The sequence below is a fragment of the Erpetoichthys calabaricus genome, chromosome 5, assembly GCF_900747795.2.
Source record: "Erpetoichthys calabaricus chromosome 5, fErpCal1.3, whole genome shotgun sequence".
NCBI lineage: Eukaryota > Metazoa > Chordata > Cladistia > Polypteriformes > Polypteridae > Erpetoichthys > Erpetoichthys calabaricus.
The window spans coordinates 19,146,915-19,168,186 of NC_041398.2; the positions used below are offsets into that span (position 1 = coordinate 19,146,915).

At 43.6% G+C, this 21,272-nt stretch overlaps 1 protein-coding gene across 2 annotated transcripts in view; it reads left to right on the forward strand.

Moving 5' to 3' along the window:
* The window catches only part of LOC114642489 (gastrula zinc finger protein XlCGF57.1-like), a 31,303-nt gene extending 11,274 nt beyond the window's left edge, over positions 1–20,029 (forward strand). The window contains exons 2-5 of one of the 2 annotated variants that reach the window (XM_028791348.2): positions 4,673–4,825; positions 5,650–5,825; positions 13,080–13,604; positions 15,994–20,029. In XM_028791348.2, coding sequence (XP_028647181.2) covers positions 13,199–13,604; positions 15,994–17,408 — 1,821 coding nt within the window. In that variant the 5' untranslated portion in view covers positions 4,673–4,825; positions 5,650–5,825; positions 13,080–13,198 and the 3' untranslated portion in view covers positions 17,409–20,029. The remainder of the gene's footprint in view (positions 1–4,672; positions 4,826–5,649; positions 5,826–13,079; positions 13,605–15,993) is intronic. The other variant, XM_051927444.1, reaches the window with a different exon arrangement.
* The last annotated feature ends 1,243 nt before the right edge of the window (positions 20,030–21,272 follow it).

Here is a 21,272-nt window from a genome sequence, read left to right on the forward strand (position 1 = left end):
ATATCAGTTTGTCTACTTTATTCATTTTCTCATTTGTGCTTAACATATTAGAAGTATTATCTGTCACAATACATATAATCTGTTCCTTTTTAATTTCAAAATCTTCTAGAACAGGTGATGTGCAGAGGTTATGCTAAAGTTCAACCCTGGGTGGGAGCCAATGTGGAGAGTGCAGACAGAACCCCTGAACACACATCAGACCACAGCACACACCTCCACCTACAGTCATATGAAAACGTTTGGGACCCTCTCTCAGCCTGCATAATAATTGACTCTCCTTTCAGCAATAAAGATAACAGTGGTCTGTCTTTCATTTCCTAGGAACATCGGAGTACTGGGATGTTTTCCGAACAAAGATTTTTAGTGACGCAGTATTTAGTTGTATGAAATTAAATCAAATGTGAAAAACTGGCTGTGCACAAATATGGGTCCCCTTGTCATTATGCTGATTTGAATGCCTGTCACTGCTCAATGCTGATTACTTACAACACCAAATTAGTTGGATGAGCTTATTAAGCCTTCAACTTCATCGACTGGTGTGTCCAATCATGAGATATAAAGGTATTTAAGGTGGTCAATTACAAGTTGTGCTTCCCTTTGACTCTCCTCTGAAGAGTGACAGACAGCATGGGATCCTCAAAGCAAATCTCAAAAGATCTGAAAACAAAGATTGTTGAGTCTCCTGGTTTATGGGAAGGCTACAAAAAGCCATCTCAGAGGTTTAAACTGTCAGTTTCAACTGGAAGGAATGGAATCCGGAAACGGAAGGCCACAGGCACAGTTGCTGTTAAACCCAGCAGTCTGGCAGGCCAAGACAAATACAGGAGCGTCATATGTGCAGGATTGTGAGAATGGTTACAGACAACCCACAGATCACCTCCAAAGACCTGCAAGAACATCTTGCTGCAGATGGTGTATCTGTACATCGTTCTACAGTTCGGCGCAATTTGCACAAAGAACATCTGTATGGCAGGGTGATGAGAAAGAAGCCCTTTCTGCACTCACCACAAACAGTCGCTTGTTGTATGCCAATGCTCATTTAGACAAGCCAGATTCATGGTGGAACAAAATGATGAGACAAAAATGGAGTTATTTGGTCAGAACAAAAAGCGCTTTGCATGTCGGAAGAAGAACACCGCATTCCAAGAAATACACCTGCTACTTCCTGTCAAATTTGGTGGAGGTTCCATCATACTGTGGAGCTGTGTGGCTAGTTCAGGGACTGGGGCCCTTGTTAAAGTCGATGGTCGGATGAATTCAACCCAATATCAACAAATTCTTCTGGATAATGTTCAAGCATCAGCCACAAAGTTGAAGTTACACAGGGGTTGGATATTCCAACAAGACAATGACCCAAAACACAGTTTGAAATCTACAAAGGCATTCATGCAGAGGGAGAAGTACAGTGTTCTGGAACGGCCATCACAGTCCCCTGACTTGAATATTGAACATCGAAAATCTATGGGATGATTTGAAGCAGGCTGTCCATCAAATTGAACTGAACTGGAGAGATTTTGTATGAAGAATGGTCAACAATACCTCCATCCAGAATCCAGACACTCATCAGAGGCTATAGGAGGACAGCGTCTCGAGGTTGTTAGATTTGAAAAGGAGGCTCAACTAAGTATTGATGTCATATCTCTGTTGGGGTGCCCACATTTATGCACCTGTCTAATTTTGTTATGATGCATGTTGCATATTTTCTGTTAATCCAATAAACGTAATGTCACTGCTGAAATCCTACTGTTTCCATAAGGCATGTCAGATATTAAAAAGAAGTTCAACCAATGAGAAACAAAAATCCAAAGAATTAAGAGGGGGTCCCAAACGTTTTCATATGACTGTACATCATTACATTTGTTTACACTCAAATGAACTTGTTAAACTCATCTGAAATAAAATGGAAACACTTTTTGTAATGTACCCTAATCCGTATCCCAATATGTGAATGTGAGGTTGTATAGGTCGCTCAGCTGAACTTCACACTCGTAGTAAGTAACACAACTATGCACTGGGCTTTATTCTTACATCAGACAAGTACTTCATTAGGACTATTGTTTGTGAAATGGGACATTTGAACTTGCTGTATTTTTTTTATTACAATTTTAAATTTATTAAGAGTCAGAGTCGGTACATTTTTGCTGACTCCAACCCCGACTCCAGGTACCCGAAATTGCCTCTGACTCCTCAACTCCGCAGCCCTGGATTGATCTTCGTCTTCACAAAGGGAGACGAGTCACACATCTTAAAATAGTGTTGTATTCCTGATCATTCAGTGCTTCTGATTTGTGTCAAAAGCTCAGGAATATCAAACTGTTTTAAGATGTGTGACTCCTCTTCTCCCTTTGTGGATTTCCAGCTATAAATATTCTAACCATCTTCTTCATTAGTGACCGGTTTTTGCTGCTAATTTAACGTTTTTTGGCTTTGTTTTAATTAACGTGACTCGGGGGGGGGGGGGGGGGGGGGGGCTTTTCTCTTTTTACCTTAATTAGCAGCCAAACAATAATGAGAATGACCAGCTGGCCAGTGCCCATCACACAATATGTGGAAACAGAGAAAGGTGAAGGTCTCAGTAAGGCAGATCTCTGAGGTCATCAAAACATTTGGATGGTGTTCTTAGAGAAAAAACAGAAAATCAACAGTTTGGGAAATGTCTGCTATGGCCGAATGAGAGCAGCAACAATCCGTGGAATTAAATAACGGGTTTAATTAACAGCAAGAATCGACTTCTCATTAAGAAACTGGTTGGAGTGAAGTGGGCAGGAGTTTGATGCCCTGACTTATCTGGTCATCTGTCGGCTCGTTTCACATCTCCTTTAGGTTTGGCTGCCATTGAATGAAGAAGAGAATCGGTTCAGACGACTGGATCCTGAAAAACGGGGCGATTCAAAGGAAGGGATGTGGAGTTAAATAGCAGTGAAGAGTGGTCACTGATTTGAATGAACACCTGCGGCCCTCCCGGATCGGAGCTGCTTTAAAGGCCGTCAAAGCGAAAACTCATGAGGTTCAGCCAGTGGGACTTCTGGGCAGGTGACATGGGACCAGACTTGCAGCTAGCCTATCTCGGGGCTGACTGGATGGTCAAGCAAAATGACCCCTTTTATTGGCTTACTGAACAGATTATTGTACAGAGAGATTCACTTGGAAGAGGCCCCCCGGAATATTCTGTAATAACTCTCGCTAGGACGAAACATCATGCAATGTGCTACTCAGTATACGGAGCTTCGAACAAGCCGGGGTGCTCCTGCGTCGGAGTGATGAGGTGGGCACTGGACAGCTGTCACGACCTTTAACCTCCGTTTTGCAACTTCTGGGTGCACGCCGTCCAGACCCCTTCACTCAGTCACCTCCTCAGGATGGTGGTATACAGTATGGAGCAGTGGGTCTTCATAGTTGGGTCCCCAATTCGTTTTTTAGCCAGGTCAGAATCAACTGGAGGATCGTGAGTTAACGGATGGTGACTTCCGGCAAGATGGAGCAACGTATCGCACAAATCGGCAAGGAGCGTGGCAGACATCGAGTCCTTCTTCGGCAACAGGGTCATTTCAAAGGGGGCTTTGGCCACCACAGTCACTGGATCTGACACCACCAGCCTTCTTCCTTTTGGGGTCTACTAAAAAGAAAAGGTCTATCGGAACAAGCCTCACACTGTGGAAGATTTGAAGGAAAACATCCAACGTGAAATTGCTGCTATTCCCACCCAGAGTTGCTTCCTGATACGTTCAGGAACATGGAGCGCTGTGTTGAAATTGTGTCTTGCAGGTAACACAATCCACTTCCAGCATCGATTCAAATCAGTCGATTACACAGACGTCAAGGTAGAGAGCGGATTTGTTTGGTTCAGGTTCCTTCATCCTAACGGGAGTTCCAACTGAATATTCGGGGGACCTCTTTTGAGTGAATCTCCCCGTACGATGTTCAAGCTTTTTGGAGGCAGTTCAGGCCCCACCTTCAGGCAGTTTGATTTAGTCTTGCCTGAAGAAGGGGCTTCAGTTGCCTCGAAAGCTTGAATGTTGTAATCTGTTCAATTAGCCAATAAAAGGCGACATTTTGCTTGACTTGTCATTGCATCCCTAATGGTGAACACGGTGAGACATCCTGCTAGATGTGGATGGCACTAAAGATGTCCTCATGCCAGAAGTGTATTGAGTCTGGAGTGGTGGAGCACACAGGGTCTTAACTGGGAGGGATGAGAAGAAGAGGAGCGCTTTTGTTAGTGGAGCATTGGGAGGGCCTGGCAGAAGAGCTGCCCCTCCTAACAGATGGGGAATATTAATATTTAATTATATTTGTAGTGGCTGTCACTGCATGTTTGTGCTCAAGTGTGTTGGGGTCCCAGTAATGGCTGTGTGGCTTCTCAATGCATCACATGCCAGATCTTCTTAGTTTTGGATGTTGGATGTTTCACGGTTGCATTTGGAGCAGCCTTGATGTGACATTTGTTGCCAGTAAAAGGTGCTTCAAGATGAAACTGGCGTGAATTTTCACATGTCATTTTCCCCTTTTCCCGTTCTTTGCCTTGTCTCGGTCAGCTGAGATCTTCTTAAGCTAGCATGGAGGGTTCACACCTTTTTGAATTCTGTCATAATACACTTAGTTCATAATTGGACATCAGTTTTGAAATGCACTTACTAGAAGTTTTTTTTTTGTGATTTTTCTTTTAATTTAGAGACACACTCCTTGAGTGTCACAACAGATTATCAGGACATCACAGGCTCATCCCACCCGCATATCTCTAAGCTGACCCCATAACAGAGGGCTGGCTGGATGGGATTGAAGGCGCTCTAGACATCAAGACACATCATCCTCGCAGCACTGCCAGGTGAGAATAAACCTCATGGAGCATGTAGGTGATTTCATCCTCCACTCCAATCTTTGTCTGATAGGCAGTCTGCAGTGGGTCCTGGTGGTCTACCACAAGAGGACCCCTATAGTCCTGGTCCATCCTCTCAAAGGTCTTCATGATGTGAGACGTAAGTGCCAATCGTGTGTTGCCATTAAGTGGAGAGGCACCTGCTTTCTTTGGAGCAGGAACAATGTAGTATGTGACACACAACAGTGACACTTTCTGGAGCCTTAGGGTGATGGAGGACACCACAGAATTGGTCACCTCAGGCCTTAAGAACTTGAGCACTGACTCCATTTGGTCCCACAGCTTTTCCGGTTGTGTGTCTTCCTCAGTTGTCTCCTTACTTGGTCTTTATTTCTGGACGGTCCACACTGAGGGTTAGCGGTGGGCTCATCACTGGCTGTTTCAGTTAATGTGGTAGAAGTTGATGATTTTGGGGGAGAGACTGGTCATTGGAAGAAGGTGGCAGTGGGAGGGATCATCTATTAAAAAAAATTGGTTTGGGATGTTAGCTTTGTCCATCAGCAAAACCAAAGAGCTGGTTATTGATTTCTCACCGCACTGAACAGCCTGTGCACCCGGTCACTATTCAGAGAGGTGGTCCATTCCTACAGGTACCCCCACATTTAATGATAGGCTGGACTGGTCTCGGGAACACCGAGGAACTACGTATATGAGAGAGGACAGAGCAGGCCCTTCTTTTGAAATCTTTCATAACAAACTTGGATCATAATTGGACATCTGTTTCAAAATGTACTTCCTGCCGGTTATTTTTTGTGATTTTTCTTTTAATTTAGAGACGCGGTCCTTGAGTGTCACAAGCGGTGGGGTCCCACACAGAGAGTCGATTATCAGGACAGCACAGGCTCATCCCACCCGCATATCTCTAAGCTGACCCCTTAACAGAGGGCTGGCTGGATGGGATTGAAGGCGCTGGAGACATCAAGACACGTCATCCTCACAGCACTGCCAGGTGAGAATTAACCTTGGGGAGCTTCTGATCAGAATAATAGCAGTGTGTGTAAAAAAAGTGAATGAAGCTCAAAATCCTTATCTTTTATTTCCAAACACGCAAATGCATTGTGAACGCAGCACATTCTATTCCAAATCAAAACATGAAGATAAAATGATCAAATTTGTGTTATTCCTTCACAGAAAGTGAAGAAAAGGTGTTAAAAACAAAAATAGCCGTGTCCGCATTCTTCTTTACAAACTCAAACCTCCACTGTAGAAACTTTGCTTTCCTTTGAGTCTATCTGCACTAATAGATAGATAGATAGATAGATAGATACTTTATTAATCCCATAATATCGAGTTTTACAAGAGCCGCCGTTTCTGAGAAAGGCTGCCGCCCATCTGTGTCGCATGGAGTTGACCAACTTCTGGCTCCAGGTATTTCAGCCCAGGATGATGGGACTTGCAGTCCACGATTCTTCTGCGTTTCTTGGTTTTTGCCTCAGAAACAGCATTTTTGATGTTGCGCAACACAAGTTTTCTATTGGATGAAGGTCCGGCCACTCCACAATGTCAATCTCGGTGGTCTGGAACCAAGATGTTGCTCGTTTACTGGTGTGTTTGCATCCGCTGTCTTGTTGAAACCCCCCTTTCAAGGGCATAAGGCAACACAAGCTCTTCAAGTATTCTGAGGTATTCGAACTGATCCATGATCCACCGGTATGCGATGAACAGGCCCGACACCACAGTATGAGGAACATCCCCATATCGTGATGATGCTTGCTCCACCATGCTTCCCTGTGTACCGAGAGTTGAATTTAGTGTGTTGGGGGGGGTCTTCTGCAGCCCTTAGACTCAAAAAGAACAAACTTGCTTTCATCAGTCCACTCCATTTCTCTTTTTAGTGTTTTCTTTGGCAGATTGTCACCTCTTCAGCACACGTCTCTTTTTTCCCCCCAACAATGGGACTTTGCGGGGGCTTCTTGCCGATTAGCTTGGCTTCACATAATTGTAACCCAGGTACTCACAGGACTCTTTAGACCACCTTTGATCGTCCCGAAGCTGATCATGGGCCGAGTCTTTGCCATTCTGGCTCTTCTTTGGTCCATTCAAGTACTAGTTTTCCCCGTTTTCTTCCACGTCTTTCAGGTTTTGGTTGCCATTTTTAGAGCACTGGTGATCATTTTAGCTGAGCAGCCTATCATTTTCTGCACTGCTTTGAATGTTTTCCCCTCTCCAGTCAACTTTTTAATCAAAGTATGCTGTTCTTGTGAACAAAGTCTGGAATGACCCATTCTACTCAGATTTTCAGAGAGAGAGGCACTCTGACCAGCATGTCCAACATTTGCTGCCTCCCTTCCTTCAGTGAGGGCCGTAACTGACACCAAATGAATGAATGACCTCCCTAGTTGAACTCCACACTGCTATTATTTTGAATTTTCGAGCAGTGATTCAGTTACACAGAATCGGCAGCATGCATGTCAGGACTGTTGAGTCTGTTGCTTTTCGGTTTCTCTACTACACATACTAGTCAATTATGTGGCAAGTAGAAATAGAATTTGTACCAAAAACAGTGACTGGTCAGATTGCTATTATTCTGAACACAACTGTAGGTGATTTCATCCAGTCTTTGTCTGATAGGCAGACTGCAGTGGGTCCAGGTGGTCTACCACAAGAGGACTCCTATAGTCCTGGACCAGCCTCTCAAAGGTCTCCATGATGTGTGATGTAAGTGCCACTGGTGTGTATTCATTATGTGAAGAGGCGCCCTCATTCTTTGGAGCAGGAACAATGCAGGATGTGACACTCAGCAGTGACACTTTCTGGAGCTTCAGGGACAAACTGAGCAGGTGACAGAGGACACCACAGAGTTGGTCAGCACAGGCCTTAAGAACATGAGGATGGACTCCATCTGGACCTGCGGCTTTTCCTGTGTGTGTCTTCCTCAAGTTGTCTCCTTACTTGGTCTTCAGTTGTGGACAGTCTGCACTGAGGGTCCAAGGTGGGCTGATCATTGGCCATTCCAGTTAAGGTGGTAGGAGTTGTTGATGTAGTTAGGAGAGTAGAGTGTGGATGTAGTGGTTGATGGTGTGGGGGGCGAGAGAGAGAGAGACTGGTCATTGGAAGCAGGTGGCAATGGGAGGGATAATCTGTAAAAAAAAAAAAAAAAAAAAAATTGGTTCAGGACGTTAGCTTTGGCCATCAGCAAAACCAAAGAGCTGGTCATTGATTTATCACCGCACTGAGCAGCCTGTGCACCCGGTCACTATTCAGAGAGCAGAGGCAGAGGTGGTCCACCCACTCCTATAAGTACTCAGGGGTCCACATTAATGACAGGCTGGATGAGCTACGTATATGAGAAAGGGCAGAGCAGGCTCTTCTTCCTTAGGGGATTGCTCTCCTTTAATGCGATTAGTGACATCCTTCACATCTTCTACAACTCTGTGATGGCCAGTGGTGTGTGCTGGGCCGGTGACATCACTTCAGGAGAGGCCCACTGAATCAACAGGCTAATTAAAAGGGAGGCTCAGCTATGGAAAACAGTCTGGGCCCCCAGGAGGTCATTCCAGAAGAGAGAATGAAAATAAAACTGAGTGCCATTATGAACAACGGTGTTGATGTGTGACCGAGAGGATGTGCGGCGAAGGACTTTCAGCCAATGAATTATTGAGCAGAAGTGTGTCAAGAAAGTACAGAGGCCAATGGCAATATGTCTGTATAGCGCCTGACTGGGGCTGCCAAGTCGGATGTTTTCTTTGATAATTTTCTTGGTTTTTAGTCATTCTGGTGTGTGGTGTTCAGACCAAAGTGGGTCTGTTATATAGTGCCTTTCATCCATCTATATCTATCTATCTGAATATCTGTCTGTCTGAATGTCTTTATTGTCATTGTAACAAATACAACAGAATTAGGTGCAGTCCCTGTGGTGTCAAAATATAAATAAATATAATTACAAAAGGATAAGAAGAATTAAGGTAGAAGACAAACATTCAACATAAGACCTTATTGCACATGAACACTATTGCACAAGATGGCATCTATTGCACTGCTGCATTGGCGGTGATGAGGTGGCATTCAGTGCTCTAATAGCAGCAGGGTAGTAACTGTCATTCAGTCTCTTAGTCTTTGTTTTCATGCTCCTCTATCATGTCACGAGCGGGGTGTTAGGGGTCTTTTAAGATGTTTTCCGCTTTCCTGAGGCAGCAAGAGCTGTGCAGTTCATCCAGAGATGGTAAAAAGCAGCCAATGATCTGCTGGGCAATCTTTACGATCTGCTGAAGTGTTTTCCTCTGTGCTGTCGTGCAGCTGGAAAACCCCACGCAGAGGCAATTAGCACAGGATACTCTCGATAGAGCAGTGATAGAAGGACACCAGCAGATTTTGGGGGATGTTATTCTGAGGACTCTCAGGAAATCAAGTCTGTGCTGAGTCTTCTTCGCCAGCTCAGCTGTGTTCACACCCCAGGACAGGTCTTCCATGATGTGGACTCGCAGGAAGCGGAAGTCTGACACCCTGTCCACACAGTCCCCTCCGATGTAGAGTGGTTTGATGTCCGTTTTCTTTTTCCTGAAGTCCACAACAAGCTCCTTGGTCAGGAGCAGGTTGTTGTCCGTGCACCACGCTGTCAGCCGCTCCACTTCATCCCTGTAGGCGGACTCGTCCTCCCCAGAGATGAGCCCCACCACAGTGGTGTCGTCTGCAACAAGGTTATTATAGTTAACGAAAACTAAAATCAAAACAAACTATTATTAAAAAATCATTTTCATAAACTGAAATAAAATAATTAACAAAACTGAAATGAAAAACTAAACAAAACTATTAAAGTAGCTGGGAAGACTAACTGAAATAAAATTATAACATTATTAAAAATATTTTTAGTTTTTGAATGAATATTCTTGCTGTTAGTCTTTAACCCTGAAACTCATCCACCACGAGCTGCCCGCATTTATTCAGCAATTGCATGGCGGCTGGTGACGGAGGGCGGGTGTTCACAAAGCATTTGCGGTGACACCGCGAACGGACTACGGGTGTGTAAAGCGTGTGTAATAGAAAGTGATTTACTAATTTCTTTGAGCTTCTTGTATATCAAGATGTAATTCAAACTCCTGAAGTCGGAATGTGCTGGTCAACAAAACCTTTACCGTATGGACAGAAGAATCACGAGTGAGTAACGTTTTAGTTTATTTCTCAGGTGCCTATGTTTTGTTGACAATAATTCACCTGCCACTTCACACAGGAGAGCAACGAAGCCCTGTATGGGAGATTTTTTTTAATGCAATATTGAAGGCATTCATTATAAGCACATTGTCTTGGAGCGAGATACAATTGTGCTTGAAAGTTTGTGAACTCTTTACAATTTTCTATATTTCTGCATAAATGTGACCTAAAACATCATCAGATTTTCACTCAAGTCTTAAAAGTAAATAAAGAGAAACCAGTTAAACAAAAGAGACAAAAATTATACCTGGCCATTTATTTATTAAGGAAAATGATCGAATATTACATATTTGTGAGTGGCAAAAGTATGTGAACCTTTGCTTTCAGTATCTGGTGTGACCCCCCTTTGCAGCAATAACTGCAACTAAACGTTTCCAGTAACTGTTGATCAGTCCTGCACACTGGCTTGGAGGAATTTTCGCCCATTCCTCCGTACAGAACAGCTTCAACTCTGGGATGTTGGTGGGTTTCCTCACATGAACTGCTCCCTTCAGGTCCTTCCACAACATTTTGATTGGATGAAGGTCAGGACTTTGACTTGGCCATTCCCAAACATTAACTTTATTCTTCTTTAACCATTCTTTGGTAGAACGACTTGTGTGCTTAGGGTCGTTGTCTTGCTGCATGACACACCTTCTCTTGAGATTCAGTTCATGAACAGATGTCTTGACATTTTCCTTTAGAATTCTCTGATATAATTCAGAATTCATTGTTCCATCAATTAAGGCAAGCCATCCTGGCCCAGATGCAGCAAAACCAGCCCAAACCATGATACTACCACCAACATGTTTCACAGATGGGATAAAGTTCTTATGCTGGAATGCAGCGTTTTCCTTTCTCCAAACATAATGCGCTTCATTTAAACCAAAAAGTTCTATTTTGGTCTCATCTGTCCACAAAACATTCTTCCAATGGCCTTCTGGTTTGTCCACGTGATCTTTAGCAAACTGCAGACGAGCGGCAATGGTTTTTTTTTTGGAGAGCAGTGGCTTTCTCCTTGCAACCTTGCCATGCACAGCATTGTTGTTCAGTGTTCTCCTGATGGTGGACTTGTGAATATGAACATTAGCCAATGTGAGAGAGGCCTTCAGGTGCTTAGAAGTTACCCTGGGGTCCTTTGTGACCTCGCCGACTATTACACGCCTTGCTCTTGGAGAGATCTTTGTGGGTCGACCACTCCTGGGGAGGGTAACAATGGTCTTGAATTTCCTCTATTTGTACACAATCTTTCTGACTGTGGATTGGTGGAGTCCAAACTCTTTAGAGATGGTTTTGTAACCTTTTCCAGCCTGATGAGCATCAACAACTCCTTTTCTGAGGTCCTCAGAAATCTCCTTTGTTCATGCCATGATACACTTCCACAAACATGTGTTGTGAAGAGCAGACTTTGATAGATCCCTGTTCTTTAAATAACACAGGGTGCCCACTCACACCTGATTGTCATCCCATTGATTGAAAACACCGGACTCGAATTTCACCTTCAAACTAACTGCTAATCCTAGAGGGTCACATCCTTTTGCCACTCACAAATATGGAATATTTGAGCATTTACCTCAATAAATAAATGACCAAGTATAATATTTTTGTCTCATTTTTGTTTAACTGGTTTCTCTTTATCTACTTTTAGGACTTGAGTGAAAATCTGATGATGTTTTAGGTCATATTTATGCAGAAATATAGAAAATTCTAAAGGGTTCACAAACTTTCAAGCACAACTGTATGTTGTGTGCTGTAGACATTTAGAGTTAAAAACTCGAACCTTAACATTCACCTAATATTTCATTACAAATTGTTCCATTCTGGGCAAAAAAAGATTAAAAAGTGGCAACAATCAGCGCACATTTATTCAGCACAAATGACAAAAAAATATTTTTGCATATTTGTTCATATACAGTATATAGTAAACGATGTGATGTAGTTAGCTTTTAAACTCCTATCCTAACCTTTTCTGACTGTGACACAAAACTAAACTGCATAGTAGCTCTTTAACCAGACCATGATTACTAAAACTGAAACTAATAGATCTAAAAATAAAATAGAAATGTCTTTGTGAAATAAAAACAAAAAATATACGATGAAGGAAAACTAAAACTAAACTGAATTTCCATGTAACGTAAAACAAAATATAGAAATAGAAGAAGTCAAAATTATAATAACCTTGGTCTGCAAATTTGACGATGGTGTTGCTGTGGTGGGCGGGGGCGCATTCCTGTGTATACAGCATGAAGAGCAGGGGGCTCAGCACACAGAGATGTGAGGGCCCACCCTAACCCTTTGTGTGTGGTCTGTCAGGAAGTCTTTAATCCATAGACGGGTGGAATACGGGAGTCGGCGGGCTAGCAGCTTGCACACCAATCTGTGAGGGATGATGGTGTTAAAAGCAGAGCTAAAATCAATAAAGAGGAGACGTGCGTAGCTCCCCTGGTGCTCCAGATGGGACAGGGTAGCATGGAGAGCAGCAGCAACAGTGTCCTCAGTAGACCAATTAGCCCTGTAAGTAAACTGGTGTGCATCAAAGGTGGGAGGGATGAAGGACATGATATGACTCCGGACCAGTCTCTCAAAACACTTCATCAACACCGGGGTGAGCGCTACTGGCCGATAGTCATTCAGGCAGGTTATGGGGGATTTTTTTTTTTTTTTTTGGTAAAGGGAGTAAGATGGAGGATTTCACACAGGGAGGAACTGAGGCCTGGGACAGGTAAAGACCCCAGCCAGCTGCTCTGCACAGCTCCTTAACACATGTCCAGGGACACCATCGGGACCTGCTGCCTTCCTAGGATTAATAGCCCAGAGCGAGCATCTCACCTCATGTTCCTCCACCCTAAGGGAGGGGGTGATGTTGTTGTAAACTGCTGCTGCTGCGTGTGTAACAGCCTCCACTGGTGGCTCCACCTCAAAGCGAGCAAAGAAGTGGTTCAGCTCCTCTGCCATTGAAGTGTCACCTTCAGCAGCTCCATGACTATCTTTCTTTCTCCCTCTCTTTCTCACTTTCTCTCTCTTATATAGTGTCTTTTTCTGTTTATCTAACTGTCACTTTATTTTGAATTCCCAGTCTTTCTGGTCATACAGTGAGATGTCTTATGGCCTCCGGTTCTTGGCTGTCCATCTGAGGAGGGAATCCTAGAAGAGAAGAAGCAGACATTTTGGAGGGAAGTAGGCTTTCCACAGAGCATGGCCTCAGCTGAAGTTGATGACATGGATCAAGGAGCAGCACACATTAAACAAGAGGACTGTGAGCACGGTGTACCAGAAGTTGCGTATGTGAAGCTGGAGGATTGTGAAGGAGGACTTTCAGTTTTTAAAGAGGAGGAGACTGGTGACATTAAAGTTGAGCATTCCAAGGATTTCTCGGTTAGCCTTGGAGTGCAGACGCATGAAACTGGGAACATTTTCAACCAAGACGTTTCTGAAGATTCTCATTCCAGTTTACCTTCCTGGTTCAGTAATGAGGAAAACCTGGCAACCCCACAGAATTCCATCAAAGTGAAATCTGAGTTCTCTGAATTTGAAATGAAAATCGATGAAGGAAATGGGGGAGAAGAAGAAGAGCAGCAATCATCTAGGAGTGCAGGAATAAGTAAGTAGTGTGATTAAATAGAAATGTGAAGCTGAGCCCGTATACAAGTTCTAATGGTGGGTGCACTTGTGTGTTTAATAAGTGAAAATGGGACACACGTTTGTTTGACATTGATTAGAGAGCTCATGTCCCGCTGCATGAAAGATAACAATAACATTTCTGTGGTTCTAAAAAGTGTCCAGCACTTGATATTCACTGTATAAAGTTATGATGTTATGAAATATCATACACCACTTCTGTACTGTACTAAGGTTGATGGAAAGGAAGAGTAATATTAAGTGCTGTAGTTAAGGCCCAAATGTGCACAAAAAATGTTTTAGTTCAAACTCATAAAAGAGTTCTGTCATGGTCTCTGCTGTGCCAAGATGCCTGCGCATGGCGTGATACACTTTTAGTGTGTCTCGTCACAGACTGGCATTCTGACACACACAGACGTCATTGTGTAAGTGCTTAGAGTGCGGGCTGACATGTGTAACGTGTGTTCATCTGTGGAAAACATAAAGGTAACATATCAACTGCATTGATATAGTTTTACAATTTGTACACACACACACACAAGCATAAACCTAAGGTGTGTGTGTATGTATGTATGTATGTATGTATATTTAATGCACACAGTAGATAGATAGATACTTTATTAATCCCAATGGGAAATTCACATTCTCCAGCAGCAGCATACTGATACAATAAACAATATTAAAGATTGATAATAATGCAGGTGAAAAACAGACAATAACTTTGTATAATGTTAAATGTTAACGTTTACCCCCCAGGTGTAATTGAAGAGTCGCATAGTTTGGGTGAGGAATGATCTCCTCAGTCTGTCAGTGAAGCTGAACAGTGACAGCAGTCTGTCGCTGAAGCTGCTCCTCTGTCTGGAGATGATCCTGTTCAGTGGATGCAGTGGATTCTCCATGATTGACAGGAGTCTGCTCAGCGCCCGTTGCTCCACCACAGATGTCAAACTGTCCAGCTCCATGCCAACAATAGAGCCTGCCTTCCTCACCAGTTTGTCCAGGTGTGAGGCGTCTTTCTTCGTAATGCTGCCTCCCCAGCACACCACCGCGTAGAAGAGGGCGCTCAACACAACCGTCTGATAGAACATCTGCAGCATCTTATTGCAGATGTTGAAGGACGCCAGCCTTCTAAGGAAGTATAGTCGGCTCTGTCCTTTCTTACACAGAGCATCAGTATTGGCAGTCCAGTCTAATTTATCATCCAGCTGCACTCCCAGGTATTTATAGGTCTACACCCTCTGCACACAGTCACCTCTGAAGATCACGGGGTCCATGAGGGGTCTGGTCCTCCTAAAATCCACCACCAGCTCCTTGGTTTTGCTGGTGTTCAGTTGTAGGTGGTTTGAGTCGCACCATTTAACAAAGTCATTGATGAGGTTCCTATACTCCTCCTCCTGCCCACTCCTGATGCAGCCTACACTAGCAGTGTCGTCAGTGAACTTTTGCACGTGGCAGGACTCTGAGTTGTATTGGAAGTCCGATGTATATAGGCTGAACAGGACCGGAGAAAGTACAGCAGTTGTACAGGAACAATATACTAAAATGATTTTATTAGCCCATCTATAATGCTCAAGTGCTATTAAGCATACCACATTTCACCCTTTTCAGAAATTTACGTTTGCCTGATCATGTTCAAACATTCAAATTCAGACACACGTACACCCAAATAGACCTTTACTTTGAACGCTGATATATCCACAGACAGTAAACCTGTTGTTAAGGCCCCGGTCCTTTCTGTTGTCTGATTATGATGCAAGACACATCTACAGGATGTGTGGAGATTACTCCGTAATTCAGTGTACATTTAATCCAATCCATGCAGAAGGTCAGAGCCTATCCACGCAGCACTGAATCCAAGGCAGGCAGCAACCCTCTGTGGTTGCCAGTCCACCTTTCTGGCACATTCACCCCTACAGGGCCACTTTACAATCACCAGTTCACCTGATCTTCACATTTTTCTTGGTGGATGCAAGAAAAGAACTCCAATGTGGACACAAACAACTAGTGGCTGCAGTGTTTGAGCATAGAACACTAAATCCATAAGGTAGTTGTGCTACCGTAATGCTAGGTTTTGTACTTATGTTAGTTTTTCACAAATACAAATTAGGTTCTTAACGCATCGATCATTGAATGAACCGAATGCCAGTCCATTGCAGGGCACACACGTACACACTCCGTCACACCAGCCAGTGATTGACACATCAGACACCTCTGTGAGGTATGGGATGAATACGGAGAACATGCCAAATCCATACAAGGATCAGGAATTGAACCTCAGTGTAGGCAGCATTACTAGCCGATGTTCTACCTGTCTCTTTACATTTAATGTATTTATTTAAAAACTGTGACTTCTCTGTTTTGTGTTATTACAGATTTCCAAGAGAGTGGTAGCTCCTCTTTGCCTTCATTTGCTCAGCTGTCTGTTCGGTGCAGACTGCGCCATAAACTAAACACACAGAAGATGAAGAAATCAACAGTAGGATTAGAGCATTTGACAGCAGCCTCTTTGCAGAGTTGTTCTCCTCCAGTTGTCAAAAAGAGAAGGAGAGGAGCTATCAACACTGATCATCAAGTGTGTGAACGCATCATCCAACCTGGAGAGAAGCCCTATTGTTGTTCTGAATGTGGTAAACAATTCTCATTACTAAGCTATCTTCAGAGACACAAAAGCATCCACACTGGATGGAAACCCCATTGTTGTTCTGAATGTGGTAAACAATTCTCATTACAAAGCTATCTTCAGAGACACAAAAGAATCCACAGTGAATGGAAGCCCCATTGTTGTTCTGAATGTGGTAAGCAATTCTTACTACAAAGTTCTCTACAGAGGCACAAAAGAATCCACACTGGAGCGAAACCCTATTCTTGTTCTGAATGTGGCAAACGATTCGCTTACAATAGCTCTCTTCAGCGTCACACAGTAATTCATACGGGAGAAAAATCATATTGCTGTTCTGAATGTGGTAAACAATTCTCATTACTAAACTATCTTCAGAGACACAAAAGAATCCACACTCAATGGACGCCCCATAGTTGTTCTAAATGTGGCAAACAATTCTCATTCCTAAGCTATCTGCAGAAACACGAAAGAATCCACACTGGATGGAAGCCCCATTGTTGTTCTGAATGTGGTAAGCAATTCTTACTACTAAGTAATCTGCAGAGGCACATGAGAATCCACACTGGAGCGAAACCCTATTCTTGTTCTGACTGTGGCAAACAATTTGCTTACAATAGCTCTCTTCAGCGTCACGCAGTAATTCATACAGGAGAAAAATCGTATTGCTGTTCTGAATGTGGTAAACAGTTCTCACTACTGAGCCCTCTTCAGAGGCACAAAAGAATCCACACTGGAGAAAAACCTTATTGCTGTTCGGAGTGTGGCAAGAGCTTCTGTGACAGCAGCAGCTTACGTCAGCATATACGAATTCATGCTGGAGTGCAACCGTATTGCTGTTCTGAATGTGGTAAAAGATTCTCACAGTTAAGCCATTTTAATAGGCACAGAAGAATCCATAGTGGAGAAAAGCCTTTTTGTTGTTCTCAATGTGACCAAAGATTCTCTGATAAAAGTTCTCTTCGGTATCACACTCTGGCTCATACTGGAGAGAAGCCATTTGGCTGTTCTGAATGTGGCAAACAATTCTCAATACTAAGCAATCTTCAGCGGCACAAGAGAACCCACACTGGAGAGAAACCATTTGGCTGCTCTGAATGTGGCAAACAATTCTCAATACTAAGCAATCTTCAGCGGCACAAGAGGACCCACACTGGAGAAAAAAGATGAAGCCATATTGCTGCTCTGATTGTGGCAAAAAGATATTCCAGTAAGAGCGATTTGTTTAAACATACAAAAATTCCCACTGGAGGGAAATCCTGAGTATTGTTCTAAATATGATATGCAATTTTCATTTTGATGTAGGCTTCATATCCACTGGAGAATTTGTACTGGAAATGAGGAATCCCTAAACAGTACATCAGAAAGGTGGAGAAGGTGGGAGGAGTCAAGAAGTCACCTATCTGACCACTCAGGTGTTGATGTCTAACTTCAGGCGGTGGGCTGCACTGTGTAAAATCTGTGCCAAGTCTAATCAAAGTGTTAGTGTAAAATAATTAAATATAAATTCATACTTGCCACACATCTCTCAGGATAAAAAGGTGCCCATCCTTTCCCCTGGTACTTGGGTAGAAGATGGTTGTAATGATAGGGCAACATCACTCTTCAGTGTGGCATCCAGTCCCCCGAACAGTACTGCTGGGCCTTCCACTCTCTTGAACCCAAACTGTTGATAGTCGTAATCGAGAGGAGCCGGGCTAATGAGGACACACACACATGCAGCGAGGGGTAGGTGCAAAATGTGTTTTAATTAAAGTCAAATGCTTTGCCCATAATAAATAAATGTGATAAAATTTGAAGTGATTGTGGAGGTTCAACCAAATCCATGAATCCAATAATTCATTAAAATTAGGTTAAAATCACTAGGCAGGACACCTTTTCTTTAAACTCAGCGCCTGTAGACGGTTTGGGTCCCAGCTGTCCATGGCTAACACACCAAACCTCATTTCTTCTTAGGTTTGGGTCCTTAAAGCCAACTGTGGTCCCAGCAAGACGCTGCTCAAGTGTCCCCGTCCAAGACTTCCGCTTGCCCCTCACTGATTTTGTACCGAGAGTCGCTAACCCCCTGAACATGCTCATCTGGGAGTGATCATCTTCAGCCCCCTGAGCATTGGCCTAACACTCCACTAAGGGACTCTCCCACTCCTGCCTTCATCCTTTTCCTTCTCTGTTCTTTCCTCCTTTCTCATCTGTGCCACGCCAGCTCCTTTACTTTAGCATGACTGGGCGCGGGTGAGAGACTCTGCTCCCTCTGTGCCACCTGCCTGACACTTTCATTCACATGTATAGATGCAGTCAGCCAGGCACCCCAACCTAAAGTGAAGCGCCTTCACACACACCTGTGCCCGATCGGAGCCTGCACCTCAATGGACACGATTATTAATTTAAAATCTGCCCAACACCATGGCCCACTTGTGACAGGCAGGTGACATTTGTCTGTCCTGTAAAGAGGCTGCCAATTCAAATAAGAACATACAATGTGTGCCAGGAATGAACAGCTTGGCTTACTTCTCTTGGTCCTGTTTGTAAAGCCCTAATAGTCCTCGGTTCTTCTACAGATGGCATTCTGACAACTGGCGTCAGTGTTGGCTCAGCTATAACTGGCAGCTCTGAAGCACAAGGGACACAACCTGCAGTGGGGGTCTGTGCCAGCAGTAAAGTGAGCTCAGAGGTCTGGGGAAGAGTCTGGGATTTATTTTTCATATAAATGATCTTTAAAAAGCCTCTACACAATAATGAAAATAAATCAGAAATATAAAATGGACTTCACAACCGTGAGCAGGCCCATCCAGTATTGTGCAGTAAATCTCATCACTACTAAAGAAATAAAAGAAGAAGAAGATTTGACAAAACGAAACTCCTTCTGGGATGAAGAGAATTGAAGAAAAGATGAAAGACGCACAGAGAGACGACATGAATTGATGCCTCCAAATGAAGCATTGAGATCACAGAAAGTCCCAGTGCTGGATGTTAACGTGTGAGGACCTCACCTTCACAAAGGCAAACGACAAACTCAAAGCACAAAGGCGGAGAAGACACTTAACAGAAAGTCAAAGAGAAGGTTCAGAGCAGACGATTTTAGGAAACCCCCATCAGACAAAAAGTTAAGTAGGGAGAATATCCTGAAAGTAACTCGATCACCAGCCAAGAATAAGAACTGAAGAATTTTGGAGGAACATTGATGATGATGATGATGATGAAGAACATCACAAACAAGCAACGAGGAGAACCAAACTGCAGAGACGAGCAGAAGCCATCCAAGCCCAGCAAATGTCTGGGAGAGGTAAGAAACAAACTGGAAACTGCTGCTGATGGAAAGACACCCGGTGATCCAGACGCCATACCAAAGTTCTGGTTAAAGGCGCTACATATCCTGGGTTACGGCTCCTGTTTAAAGTCCTTCATTTTATCCCTTCTGCTCTTTTTTCATTATTATTCCTTGCATTTGTAATATTTTTCTGTTCATTTATTGTTTATTTCATTGTGTAGACTTTTTCATTTCAAATCTCTTTACTGTTTATATCTATAACTCTATTCGCTGATGTGCCATGTGGCCTGTGGGTTGATCCTCCAGAGGCGGGGCCACCCATCCATCACCATTAAGACCCCGCCCCCAGGTCTCTAAAGGCAGGCTGGGAATTGAAGTCCCTAGTCATTCATTTCAGTTGGGCTCTCTTTGTAAGTTTAATTCTCTTTGAGATTTTTGATGTATGTTTTTTTTTAACTTCCAGATTGTGATTTCTGGCATTGCTACTGTAGCTAGGATTTCTTTTTTTTTTCTTTTCTTTCAATAAATCCTCCTTTATAAAGATTCCACGTGTCCTTGCTCTGTAGAAGCCAGGGGTTTATGGTTATCCTCTCTCTTGTTAGGTATTTTCAGTGTATTTTGGAACATTACACAGCATGTTTTTCAACTCTGGAGAGACAAGGAGCCCCTCCAGCTAGGATGCATTTTGCTGCTCCTCCTCTGGGCAGGTTGGTGGGATTCTGGAGTGTCTCCTTGGGTATTTTTGGATGCCACACACCACCACACCATCTTGTGAGATAAATCACAACCCCCTAGACCAGGATATGGCTGATCATAAAGATGGTTATGAACCCTCCACAGAAAACACTGCAGTGGCTCACTACAGGGACAACCACCCTGCTCACACAATCAGAACAAACCAACCAAGTGTACCATCCCATAATCGGCCTCTCTTCGTACTCAAGCTCTTCACAGCAGAGAGAGAATTTACAAACATGTTAGCAGCAACAGAACAGAAAGGAAATAAAGTCGTAGAGAGATGAAGACCAACTACTGCTAAACAAAGGGGTCACACAGTGCTGTAAGAAAGACAGGAACCTTAGTGTGGCAATGGAGTGACGACAGAAACGACTGACGGCATGAAGTGAGGTGTCGTTTCGGAAAATGTCAGATGGTATTAGTGCGGCTGTAATGAAACGCTGACACGATTATCAGTTTAAGAGCCGCTCTGTCAGTTATTCGGTCATGTGGGGTTTTATTTCAGTAAGGCTCACAGATTGAGCTCCGCTCGTGCAGGTGTTGGTGGCACACATACAGGACACAACTCCATTGGTCTGCTGAATCGCGTGTTGGTGCCCACACTGGACTGAGTTCAGCTCGACACGTTGGATTACCAGCACGTATTTAGGCTTCACTTCAATACCATGCAGTGACATTCTGCTCTAATGCCTGTCAGATACGTAATCGAGACCCTCAATAAGCCCCCTGTTATAAGGTTATCTGGTCCCATTGATTTGGCTGAGTTCAGCCTATTTAATCCTAGCAGCACTTCTCTCTCTCTTGGCCATCCAAATCACTGAGGCCCTCTTTAATAATCCCAGGAGTGACACGATACTCTCATACATGACATCAAGAGTTCAGGACTTGCAGTTGATGGAAGACGGGATCTACAAAGTGAGTGAAGAGTAGGGGATGGAAATAATAGAAGGAAGAGTAAAGTCATGGTGACTAGCAGGATGGGAGCACCACAGATAAATACAAAAGTGGAAGGCCGACAGTTAGAGCAG